The 12,784-nt window shown below is 38.0% G+C and overlaps 2 protein-coding genes across 2 annotated transcripts; one reads left to right on the forward strand and one right to left on the reverse strand.

The window, feature by feature from the left end:
• Positions 1-877: 877 nt before the first annotated feature.
• uox (urate oxidase) lies at positions 878-5,397 on the forward strand. Its single transcript, XM_034700750.1, has 8 exons — positions 878-1,068; positions 2,220-2,432; positions 3,050-3,166; positions 3,320-3,398; positions 4,164-4,350; positions 4,533-4,656; positions 4,996-5,079; positions 5,165-5,397. Exons 1-8 carry the CDS (start codon positions 1,054-1,056, stop codon positions 5,237-5,239), a joined length of 894 nt encoding a protein of 297 aa, XP_034556641.1. The 5' UTR covers positions 878-1,053; the 3' UTR covers positions 5,240-5,397.
• Positions 5,398-6,293: 896 nt separating this feature from the next.
• On the reverse strand, positions 6,294-12,776 carry samd13 (sterile alpha motif domain containing 13). Its single transcript, XM_034707680.1, has 5 exons — positions 12,556-12,776; positions 12,103-12,248; positions 8,361-8,403; positions 8,134-8,245; positions 6,294-7,244 (listed from the first exon to the last, which is right to left on the reverse strand). The coding sequence occupies exons 2-5, from the start codon at positions 12,128-12,130 to the stop codon at positions 7,101-7,103; spliced, it is 327 nt and encodes a 108-aa protein (XP_034563571.1). The 5' UTR covers positions 12,131-12,248; positions 12,556-12,776; the 3' UTR covers positions 6,294-7,100.
• Between the last annotated feature and the right edge of the window lie 8 nt (positions 12,777-12,784).

Raw genomic sequence — 12,784 nt, forward strand, 5'->3', positions numbered from 1 at the left:
GGAAATTTGAAATCTTTTATTAGTATGCTCGCTTCAAGATTGAGTAACTCTGAAAGCGAGCACATCGCAGCTGTCAGCATGCAAAACAGGAAGTCATACGAATTGGTCATATGACAGGGGAAAGGCAACGGTGAAAGATATGATAAGATACGATAAGATGAGATATTACTTTATTGATCCCCTTCGAGAAATTTGGTTGTTGCGGCAACCCAGACATAAGTACAATCAAGAATATGTTTACGTAAGTAAAAATAAAAATAGATAAATAGAAAAAATTAAGATTTAAGATATATACAAATGTTACAAATGCTTTAAATAGTGGTAATAATTACAGGCAGATAATAATACTAAAGCAAGTGACAGGGTTTGATGCTTTTACTGGCTCTCAAAAACCCGAAATTATGCTGTACATGAAACTATCCAGCAAAAGTGTTCAGCTTTTTCATCCCTCTTCTTCAATTTCAAAGTGTTGCACCTGCTTCTTGCTTGACTTAGAGTCATCTTTTATTAGCAACGAGGCTGCAGATTACTGAAGACCACCTGGCAAAAAAGAACACCTTCATCCTGTGAGAAACACAGAAATGAAACTGTTTAATTTCAATTCACACTATTCATATGAGTAGCTTTGATGGAAGATTTATTATTATTTTAGATGTAGGAATTAAGTAAGACATAAACTTAAGCGGTACATACTCTTTAAAATAGAAAATAAGAAAAAAAACTATGATCAACACTTAATTCTAGTCACTGACTAACAAAGACAATCAAAAGCACAAGAAGCTTAAGACTTAAAAAAAATAAAAGTATGGACATGCAACCATTTAGTCCTGTGTATATATTGAAGCAAACAAATGTTTGTGTTGGTGTGCACATGTTCATAGCCACAAGTGTAGTTATGCACACTGTGCAGCCAAAACAGGCCCAATAGCAAAAGCTCAAAGGTAAGACCACCCTCTGAACAAAATCCACCTCCATCAGTTGTGACACTTTTTGCTGAAGACTCTTCAGAGATTTTGGACAGAGGGTAAAACAGGTAAAGGAAAGGAGGATATCATGGCAACTGATCAGGTAAGCATTCATTATCTTATATATATCAGAAGAGTAAAAGTTTTAGAGAGTAACTTCAATGAGTCAGCACTATCTTGGGGTATAGACCACAAGGCCAGAATTGATCTGACAAACAAACAGTTTATGTCTCACAAAGTCAAATAACCATGTCTAAAATATCAAAGTATCACCAATCTGTGTAAAATACACTTTAAACTGTCATTGAAATATATAAACTGATTAACATTTCTTTGTTCATTTCAAGTTTCTTATTCCTAACTTTGTGGATATAAGAATTTCACCTTGATACTTGATACTTGTTACTGATCCCCTTAAAAAATCTACGAAAGACACACAAAATAAACCCTGAACTAACAGTAAAATATTTAAATTGATGAACACTAATTTATCAATTTCAACTCATTTATCCATTTGCACTATACTTCTTTATCCTTTACAGGTTTCTGTTTATTCTTCCAAAATGTTCTTATACTTCGACTTTTTTATTCTGTACTGTATTCTGAATTTTCCACATTTTATAATCACGCTATATCGACCAATCAGAGAGTTGTTGTGTAGACATTAAGTAAGGGATTATGAATAGTTAGTGCGTGTTTATGTGAAATAGAGTCCTGACAGAGTGAGACAAGACCCCTTTTCATGCTCATCACCCTAATGCTAACTTAAGATACAAACACGTTGGCAAAGAATATTGATCAATAATATCATTATATTGATTTAGGAAATAGTTTAAAAAAATAGTCCCAGTGATTCCACAGCAGTTAGAGTTCCATGGCAATAGATTCTTATCAGCCTGTTGTGGTTGATTTAACACCAGACTAAACACTATAACACAGTCCAGTCACAGTTAAACATTAGCTGGTGTATTCGTTCTTGTTCACATTAAATGGACGATCTTCTCCAGTAAGATTATAAATGTTAACTTTTGTCCTCATTCACCTCATGCAAAGGAATCTGTAACCAAAAGTTGCACTCACTTGCACTGACACAAACTACCAACAGGCCAAAGACCAAACTTCAAAGGATAGAGGGGAATGCATTATAACATATACACCCAATTAAGTCTGTACATTTTAAAATACCAAGTCAAAATCCGAGTATCCGTTTACATCTGTGGAGAAAACCGAATGTCAGTGGTGTGTTTCTTGCAGGATGTGGAGTTTGTGCGAACGGGGTACGGCAAGAACAGAGTGAAGGTCCTGGTGATCAGGAAACAGGGGAGCCACCATTACATCATTGAGCTGAAAGCCGACGTGGAGCTCACACTCAAAACACGCAAGGATTATTTACACGGAGACAACTCAGACATCATCCCCACGGACACCGTCAAGAACACTGTGCATGCCCTGGCCAAGCTCAAGGGGGTAGGTCTCAAGCAGCAAACACAGGGGAACTTTCTGTGTGCTGCAGCTCATAACCAGTCTAGAGTTCTTCCACTACTTATACAACAGTTTGTATCTATGGATATTAACATGGACAATATTTGAGGGCAGTTGTGATGAGTTGTCTTTTCAGAATCAGAGCTGCAGTGTTGTTGATGAGGAAAGTATGTTAACTGGAAAGAAGAACTTCACAGACAACTATTGCTTAGTCAAACATTATGTAATCTAAGGTTGTTTTAATGGTAACACAGACCATTTTGAAGGCTAATTTGTACAAATGTATTAGATTCAATAGGCTATAAAATACATGTTTTCCATTTCAAAAACATCATTATTATTACATTTGTTGAACAAAGGAGAGATATACCAAGTTTGTATAAAGTTTAAAACAGAAGACTCCTAAAGTGGTGTTTTCTTTTTTACATCAGAAGTGACCCTAGCTCAAACACACTTATCAATAAAACAAGATCAAACATTCCCTGTTTATTTTTGATTCAATGATGTGCATATTCATCTGTATAACACTGATACCAGTGGTGATTTCTCCACAGCATACAGCCTGTTACTGTGCTTTAAATTTCATACTTTCATCGGTATAGGTGAAGACCATTGAGCAGTTTTCCCAGGACATCTGTAACCATTTCCTGACCTCTTTTAACCATGTGCTGAGGGCCAACGTTCATATGGAGGAGGCCCCATGGAGAAGGCTGGAGAAGGTAAAACATGGGCTTCTGATCAGTCCTGTACAACTTTGCTGGTTAGATAGATGGCAGACATTTTGACCTGTCATTAATGTAAGAGCAAGTTTTAAAAACATGGAGTCTCTTCAAGCCCTCAAACATGACTTGTCATTGTCTTTTTTTTCTCAGAATGGAGTTGAGCATGCTCATGCATTTATCCTCAGCCCAGAAGCTTGTCGCTTCTGTGATGTTGAACAGAATCTTAATGGTAAGCATACGCACACATACATAGGCAGTGTTACAAATCAATGTATTTGAAAATAAATCAAGTGTTGGGCCTATCATGCTGCAAAAAATCAATCATTTTTTAGAGGTTTCAGCAGGTATGCCAGTCAATGCTTGGCTCATGTACTATAACCATGACCACTTAGCACAAACGATCAACTGTTTTCAGGTAAATTATCATTTGACAATGATAAACAACTGTGAGGTACCAGCAATGTGTAATTCAAAACTTAGTTTCCCCACTAATGCCATGTAATTTCTGTATTCTTTTTAAAAATACACCAGTATTGGTGTACAGGGGTAGGTCAAGGAATTGAAGTTAGTCAGTACACCTATGATGGAACTCAAACTTGTAATAGCTTCTGCTTCTTACAGTTTCTACTGCTCAGTCAAAGTTTGAGCAGGGCTTTTAATTGATCAGGATTATCTGCTTATCTTGCGTAGGATGTTATTGTGAATAACTGGGTAACTTAGATATTATTTGATGTGCAAAATAAAGATTTGCAGTGACTGGTTTTGTCTGTGTCCCGTTTTAGCTGTTAAAGCTTCTTGATATAATCCCTTGTGGTTTTGATTTGGTACCCATACTGTAAATGCTGCTGCTGAAAGTTTGAGTGTGGTAAGATTGGTTTTGTATTTTTAGAAACTAGTGTGAGGCCTGCTCTCTTGCAAGTCCTCACTGTGCAACTATGCTCCATGATTCCTGATGTGTCTGATGATATCACTCTCTCTGACTCTGTGCACACAGGCATGCCCGTGGTTCACAGCGGGGTGAAGAACATGACAGTGCTGAAAACCACCCAATCTGGTTTTGAGGGTTTCCTGCGAGACCGCTTTACGACTCTGCAGGAGGCCAAGGACAGATGTTTCTGCACCTCTGTCTACGCCAGGTGGCGCTACAACAAGGTTCAGGATATGGACTTTGATGCTTCATGGTAATTATCTGTTAAAGACATGTAAAGAGGAACATTGAATGATCATCTTTGATGGAGTGCCTCTTTTTTATCCATCAATTAAGAGGAGAGGATGTTATAGATTCTTAACCAACATGGGAGAAAAAAAAAATATATATATTTTTATTTTAAAATGTGAAAGGAGTTTCTTTCTTTATTTGTAGGAAATGTGTGAAGGAGACAATTATTGAGAAGTTTGCTGGCCCCTATGATGTTGGAGAGTACTCACCATCTGTGCAGAAGACACTTTATGACTCACAGCTCCTCATCCTGGACAGAATCCCTGAGGTAAGACTACATTTATGAATATAGGATTCATATCAAAGCAAAATTTTTACTTCCAATCTATATATTAAAGATTTACGATTCAAAATACGACTTGTTAAATGAAAAAAAGTTAACAGTACATACACAGACTGGGATGTTAGCTATATATATATCTATTAAAATATTGTATTTTATTCTTTTGCACACATTTACTTATCAAAATAGTTGTGGCTGAATAAATGCCACAAATAATAAATCATTTTTGTGCCGTAAAATAAATCAATCCGAAGTTAAAAGCCAGGTGAGATGCACTGTAAGCCTTTACAGAAAGGCCCTGGCTCTAAGTTTTCTGTCTTTCAGGTGGATGAAATTGAGATTGTCATGCCCAACCAGCATTACTTCACTATAGACATGACAAAAATGGGCCTCAGCAACAAAGATGAAGTAAGTCCAGCTGTTATAAATAATCCTTTGAGTTATAAGATTGTGACTTTTCCAGTGTCATTGACATTTGTCCTTCTTCTCTCAGGTTCTTCTTCCCTTGGACAACCCTTCAGGCAACATCACAGGGACCGTGCGCAGGAAACAGCAAGCCAAGTTGTAAAGGCACTGCTGCTGTCATCTACAAATTAATCTGAATGAGCAGACTCAATGCAAAAGCTAATGTAACATAATCATGAAGACCAAGACGTGTTCAGAGTTGGCCCAACAAGCCATAAAGCTTATGACCATGTAATGAAGAATAAAGTAGAACTATACAGACTTTGGTTCAACATTCATACCCACCTGAGCCAAGCTTTAAAAGTTCTTTGTTTATGTATTAACACTCTTTTTATTGTGTGAAAACACTACATTGAGCAGTCATTTTGCTTTTCAGAACAAGGAGCAAAGTTTGCTTTCCACATGTAAGAAGCTTCAATATCAGCTATTAGGAGGTATTTCATGCTTTCTTCAACAACTACTTCTAAAACTACTTACAAAACCTACAAAGCAAATGTTAAAGGGGTGTATATACAGCTGCAACATTTAACTCAAGCAACTTAATGATACCCTATTTGAAATGTAGAGCAACAAATGAGTTTATCTCATAGACTATATAAATATTGGACTTAGTATCCGTGACGTCCCCCATCTGTTCCTGAGCGCTGCTTGGAAGCCAATCGACAGCAGCAGCCATAGTAGAAATGCAGAACTCAACCAGGCAAAAACATGTAATCTTAATATCTTCTGAACCGTTGTGTTAGAAAAAATCTGACCCCCCGTACAGTGTGTGCCGATAGAGAAATTACCTACGTAGAGCCAAGCGTTTTTTTGCAAAGATTCTTTTTTTAATTGGTGTCTATGTGGTTTCCAGTGTTTCTGCAGCCAGCCTCAAGCGGATTCTTGATTAATTGCAATTTTTTAAGACTTCCGCATGGGCTTCATAGTTTGAGACCAGAGGTTGCCGCTTGGTTTATCTACACAAATGGGACCATTTGAAAAGGCACAACTGTCTGCTCACACTGCAGCAGACAGTTTGTTAATCTAACACTAATCAGATTATTTATTTGCCAATACTCCAAGCCGAGGTTTCAGGACTGTAAAAGTTAGATCCCTTCACCCACAACTGTCAGTACATTTAAAAAAATATGGCAGGTCAATAAATCCATACACCAATATTGTTCTTTGGTGAGAAAAGAGCACCATTTATTGCAAATCTTTGATTCAGATTTTCAAACTCCAGTGTTATGTTTCACATATACGTTGGTCATACACACTTCAATACAGTTGTCTCTGTGACAATTCTGAGAGCACCACAGGTAGGAACATAATAAGAATATATACATATAAATATTTTCATATCAAGAGCATTGAGCCTGGATAATGTAGGTGTGCAGGAACAAAAAGGCTTTCAAATGGCTCGTGTCTGGGAAAACAAGATGCTTCATTGTTACATGCTAAGGATGACTGATGGACTTAGCTGCACAGTTTGGAGCATAAATCAGATTTTAGGACAGTGTGGGATGCATTAGAATCATGTACTGCATGTATCAAAGTGTTCAGGTATGAGAGGACATACACAGTTTTCAATCATATATCATCTTATGTACAAATACTTTTTTTTTAAACCAACATGGGTTAACTCACTTCGCACACACACACAAACATTTACATTCACACCAAAAAAAAAAAAATCATACTTGAGGAGAATTGCCGCCAATTTCTTTCATTTAAATAAAACACAAACTAAAACATAAAATACACATCTCAAGCAGCAGACATAAGAATGCCTGAAAGGGTAAACAGCTGAGTGGACTCCATGTGTAACCCATATTTGGGGTCCACGCTTATAAAAACACACAGCATTCAAATCCTGTTTAAGGTGCCACTGTGGCGAGAGGATTCTTTGTGAAGCGGCAGCTAAACCTGGGGTCTCCTGACACGATGATTGTCACTGAGGTGGGTCTTAGGGACGGCCTGCGCTGCTACGAGGTGTTGCTCTTCAGGTGTTGAGTTTGCAGCGGCTTTACGTGATACTCGTAGATTTTCAGTGCAGGGCCGAGCTTTATCGACAGCCCGGTTAGGACGTCGTTACGTGTCATCAGGAGCAGAGACTTGCCATCTATTTCCTGTCAGGTGAGGAGGCAGAAATATTTGAATGATATCTCAGTTTGTTCTTATAATAATAATAATAATAATAATAATAATAATAATAATAATAAATTTTATTTATAGGCGCCTTTCTGGATACTCAAGGTCACCTTACAACATAGCAATCATAAAATCAACAAATCAACATTAAATAAATACATAAATACATTAGAATGAAGATACAATGCTAGAAAAATGAAAGGGGGGGTCATTCCAGTCCCAAAGAGACGGATTAGAGTGAGTATGCTTGGCGGAAAAGGTGAGTTTTTAGGCGGGATTTAAAGGTGGTGGGAGAGGTGGAATTTTATACGTCCTGGGGGAGAGAGTTTCAGAAGCTGGGGGGCTCTCGACCCTATGGTGGTCAAGCGAGCAGGTGGGATGGTGAGTTGGATGGAAGAGGATGACCCGACAGAGTCTTGAAAATGATGCAGTATTTAATGGGAAGCCAGTGGAGTTGCTGCAGGACAGGTGTGATGTGGCTGGTGGAGGGGGTTCTGGTGATGATGCAGGCAGCGGAGTTTTGAACCAGTTGAAGTTTATGGATGGATTTGTCAGGTAAACCAAAAAGAAGGGAGTTGCAGTAATCTAGGAGGGAGGTGACCAGGGTGTGAACCAGCATGGATGTACTGTTGGAGGTGAGAGACGGACGCAGGCGAGAGATGTTACAGAGATGGAAGTCTGCTGACCGGGTGAATTTAGTGATGTGGGACTGGAATGACAGTGTACTGTCGAGGATGACACCCAGACTCTTAACATGGGGGGAGGGGGGACAGAGGAGTTCTTAATGAGGATGGAGGGGTTTGTTTTTGAGAGGATGGATTTAATGCTTATCTGAAAGGGATTTTAGAGCAACAAGTTCACTCGAACCTGATCCTGGAAAGCTGTGGCTTGTTCCTCAAACCCTGTTGCTTTGAAGTAGTTGACAACGTCGGCGACCCCCCAGTTGGCAGGGTCCGGCAGCTGACCGTTCTCCACCGGGCTGTGAGGTGACAGTGTGATGAGTTATCTTGTATTCATATTCAAGAGTAATGTTTGTTCAACACTCTCTTTCAAATATTTTAATGTAGAATGTTAAACACAAATTTGAAAATTACCTTTTTGTGTCAACAGAGCCATTTGCCTTGTCTTCCATGCCGGCTGTAGAAGAAAAACAGATCAATGCAACACATACATTACAGTTACTACTATAAACAGGCATGTAGCAACTTTGTGCCAATGTTCTATATACTCCCCACATAATCTTAATTAGTCAAAAACATACTTTAGACACATGAAAGACAAGATTTGACAACCATTTATCTGTTCAAAGCTCCAGAAAAAAGAGGTTGTAAGTGGACCTTAATGTCAGACTACCAGTTAACCCACTATTTCCATTTGTTATACTCACTGTAATTATTGCAGCTGCTAGTCATGGTTGTTCTTTAAGTTAGATACAGCTATGAGTACTGTGATTAAAATAATGTTTTCAATGGTCAAACAATCTTTTTCTTAACTTTCAATTTCTTCATAACAAACAACACATTTGTTAAGACACTTTTGATGAACAGTTGAAACAATTATTTCATTCATCAGTCAGTTTACTTGCAAGCTTAACCCTCCTGTTATGTTCGTTTCTCTGTGACAGCAATAATGTTCCTGGGACAATTTGACCTGGGGCATATTCAATCATCCAAAAGTGTCAGAACCCCAAAAAATCCCAATACACATTTTTTTAATCTAATGTTTAACTCCATTACTAACCATTTCAATCAAGATTTAGTCCATTGGTGCTCTTTAATTCTCACAGATCATGGTTCAATGAGGATAACTCACTCGTTTTTCATTTAAATTAATTTTAAAACTTGCTTTAATGTACATTGGAAAGCCGTAAATATACAGTGGATAGTAAAAGTCTACACACCCCTGTTAAAATGCCAGGTTTTGTGATAGGGGGAAGAATAAAAAATAAATAAATAAAATAATGGGTTTGCATAAGTGTACACACCCTTTAACTAATACTTTGTTGAAGCACCTTTTGATTGTATCACAGCACTCAGTCTTTTTTGGTAGGAGTCTATTAGCATGGCACATCTTGACGTAGCAATATTTGCCCATTCTTCTTTACAAAAAAGCTCCAAATCCATCAGATAGTGAGGGCATCTCATGTGCACAGCCCTCTTCAGATCACCCCACAGATATTCAGCTGGATTCAGGTCTGGACTCTGGCTGGGCCATTCCAAAGCTTTAATCTTCTTCTGGTGAAGCCATGCTTTTGTTGATTTGGATGTTTGCTTTGGTTTGTTGTTGTGTTGAAATGTGAAATTCCTCTTTATCTTCATCTTTCTAACGGAGGCCTGGAGGTTCTGTGTTAAACTGATTGGTGTTTGTAACTGTTCATACTTCCCTCCACCTTGACTAAGGCCCTGGTTCCAGCTGAAGAAAAACAGCCCCAAAGCATGATGCTACCCCCAACATGCTTCTCCGTGGGTATGGTGTTCTTTATCTGATGTGCAGTGTTGTTTTTGCGCCTAACATACCTTTTGGAATTATGGCCAAAAAGTTCAACCTTGGTTTCATCAGACCATAAAACATTTGCCACATGCTTTTGGGAGACTTCATGTGTGTTTTTGCAAAATTTTGCCGGGCTCTGATGTTTTTCTTTGTAAGAAAAGGCTTCTGTCTTGCCACCCTACCCATAGCCGAAACATATGAAGAATAGGAGAGATGTTGTCACATGTAGTACACAGCCAGTACTAGTCAGAAATCCCTGCAGCTCCTTTAATGTTGCTGTAGGCCTCTTGGAAGCCTCCCTGACCAGTTTTCTTCTCATCTTTTCATCAGTTTTGGAGGGGCGTCCATTTTTGGTAATGTCACTGTTGTGCCATATTTTCTCCACTTGATGATGACCGTCTTCACTGTAGTCCATGACATATCTAATGCCTTGGACAAGTATTTGTACCCTTCTCCTGACTGATACCTTTCAACAATGAGATCCCTCTGCTGATTTGGAAGCTCTCTGTGGAACATGGCTTTTGCTGTAAGATGCAACTGAGGAAATGTCAGGAAAATCCTCCTAGAACAGCTGATCTTTATTGGGGTTAATCAAAGTCACTTAAAATTATGACAGGTGGATGCTGACTACTATTTGTCATGAGTTTGAATGTGACTTGTTAATTCTGAACACAGCCACATCCCCAGTTATAAGAGGGTTAGAACACTTATGCAACCCCATTATTTTAGTAATGTATTCTTTATTCGTCCCCCTTAAAGATTTTAATTTTTTTTCTCAATTGAATTGTTCACGTTGTAGGTCACATTAAAGGTGGCAAAAGTTCTGACATGATTTATCTTGGTCTCATTTTTTTACATTAAAAAAACTGGCATTTTAACAGGGGTGTGTAGACTTTCACTATCCACTGTAAATACAATAGTTTTACATGACATAGATTTTTTTATATTATTTAAAAAAGATATATTTTTATGAATTGATTTTGATAAATTAACATGACACCTCTTCTGTCACATGCTGCCAGATTTGTATGCTGCATTTAGCTGGTTTGGAAGGCATATATTGCCTAAAATAGACTTAAAAAAAGGGTCAGTTTGACCCGCAACAGAACAAGCACCCTCTTATATCTCTGACCTGCTCCACCCTTACATCCCCAGTAGACCCCATCAGATCCTCAGACCAGAGTCTGCTTGCTGTGCCTTGTGTCAGGCTTAAAACTAAGGGTGACCGTGCCTTTGAGCATGTGGCTCCATCTCTCTGGAACAGTCTTCCGCCCCAAGTGTGCTGTGCTGATTCGACTGAGACTTTTATAAAGCTGCTTAAGAAACATTAGTTTTTTATGGCTTTTGACCATCTTTTGTAATTTGATGTCATTTTGTCTGCTTTCTTAATTAAAATAAAAATTGCTCATTGTATTGTCTTTCCACATTGATTCGACCTGCCCCCCATCCAGGACTTGTACCGGTCCCGGGCCAGGAAACGGGCAGGTAGCATCACCGCTGACCCCTCACACCCTGGACACAAATTTTTCAAACTCCTCCCCTTCGGTAGGCGCTACAGATCACTGTGCGCCAAAACAACCCGCCATAAGAACAGTTTCTTCCCCCAGGCTGTCACTCTGATGAACACTAAACCATAACAGTGTCATACCTGTTGGATCAATACTCTCTGTAAATGTACATGTAAATATACAATGCAACAATTCTCCAAGCAGAATTCCATATTTCTATTTTTTGTATTATTTAACACTATTTTTTTAATGTAAAATCTACCTCTGCTACTCACCACTGCACTTTTATCATATTATTTTAGCCTGTACATATTAGTCATGCCTATTTGTTGTTCTTTTGTATTTAAAGCTTATGTTATTGTTATTTTATTTTTATTTGTGTGTCTTATTCTTATGCCTTGTACAAAGAGAGCGCAGCTTACCTAAGTCAAATTCCTTGTGTGTTCAAGCATACCTGGCCAATACAGCTGATTCTGATTCTGATAAATGATTCTCTGTAAAGCGCTTTGTGACTATGTCTGTAAGGTGCTATATTAAATAAAGTTTACTAACTTACTTACAGACTATTGTTTTAATTATGCTATTGTATGATTTCATTTTAATGTTTTATGATTTCATTTTAATGTTTTATGATTTCATTTTAATTTGAATATTTTTCCTGTGAAGCACTTTGTGATGTTATTCTCTCAAAGGTAAACAAAATAAATAATACTTACTTACTAGCTGTTGTTAACTCGAGGCTGAATCGGTGCTGTAGTTTGACTGCTTGCGTTTTCATTAAGACAATGCTATTTGAAGTTTAAAAACTGTATCACAACATGATAAATACATATCTTACATTCTGTAAAGCTGCAGTAAGTTTTCATCAGATGTCGTCTCACAGAGGGACTTGAAGTCTTCGCAGCTTAAACACCATCATTGTATCTTTCTGGAAGTCTGGCATCCATTGGATATCCTCATTGCAATGGCAGCAAAATGGAGCAGCTGAGGAACATTAAAGAGGACATTCAGAACCGAAACGGAACTAAAGAGGAAAACAAAGCTGGTATCGAGAACTGACAGTGTGTGGACATGATGACCCAAAAACTCGGTAGCTTGACTACTAACAGCAGAATTACGTTATTTACGTGATGTGACAGTGATTGCTACGCGTATAAATAAAGTTCAAATCAGAATATTAGAGCTTTACAGTGAAGATCTAACGCTATGTGTAATATTTCATCGCTGCTTTCTCGTATTAAGCTAACAAGGATAGTTAGCTGGCTTCGCTATTTCAACATTTAACATTTACCTTATTTTGGATGATTCCTCCTTGACATCAACGCTTCGTCAAAGCTTCACACGTACTTTGGGTTACAAAAAGCTGCCAAATTACTAAGATAATTTTACAAATAATTACAAGGCGGATTTAACTTGATAAAATCAAGATTTAATCAAGTAAAGCCAACTAGCACCTCTTCATCGGTTTAGCTTCCTTCGCCCACATGACAGCAGAGAATCATGGGAATTGAAGTTTTGTC

Source organism: Notolabrus celidotus, chromosome 2, assembly GCF_009762535.1.
Source record: "Notolabrus celidotus isolate fNotCel1 chromosome 2, fNotCel1.pri, whole genome shotgun sequence".
NCBI classification, from domain to species: domain Eukaryota; kingdom Metazoa; phylum Chordata; class Actinopteri; order Labriformes; family Labridae; genus Notolabrus; species Notolabrus celidotus.

Coding starts and splice junctions, on each gene's coding strand:
- samd13 (XM_034707680.1), bottom strand. CDS start 12,130: ATGAAAACTTACTGCAGCTTTACAGAAT. Junction 8,246..8,360: donor GGCTCTGTTGACACAAAAAG/GTAATTTTCAAA, acceptor GTCACCTCACAG/CCCGGTGGAGAACGGTCAGC. Junction 7,245..8,133: donor CCACAGCTTTCCAGGATCAG/GTTCGAGTGAAC, acceptor CTCACCTGACAG/GAAATAGATGGCAAGTCTCT.
- uox (XM_034700750.1), top strand. Junction 4,351..4,532: donor ATGGACTTTGATGCTTCATG/GTAATTATCTGT, acceptor CTTTATTTGTAG/GAAATGTGTGAAGGAGACAA. Junction 4,657..4,995: donor TCCTGGACAGAATCCCTGAG/GTAAGACTACAT, acceptor TCTGTCTTTCAG/GTGGATGAAATTGAGATTGT.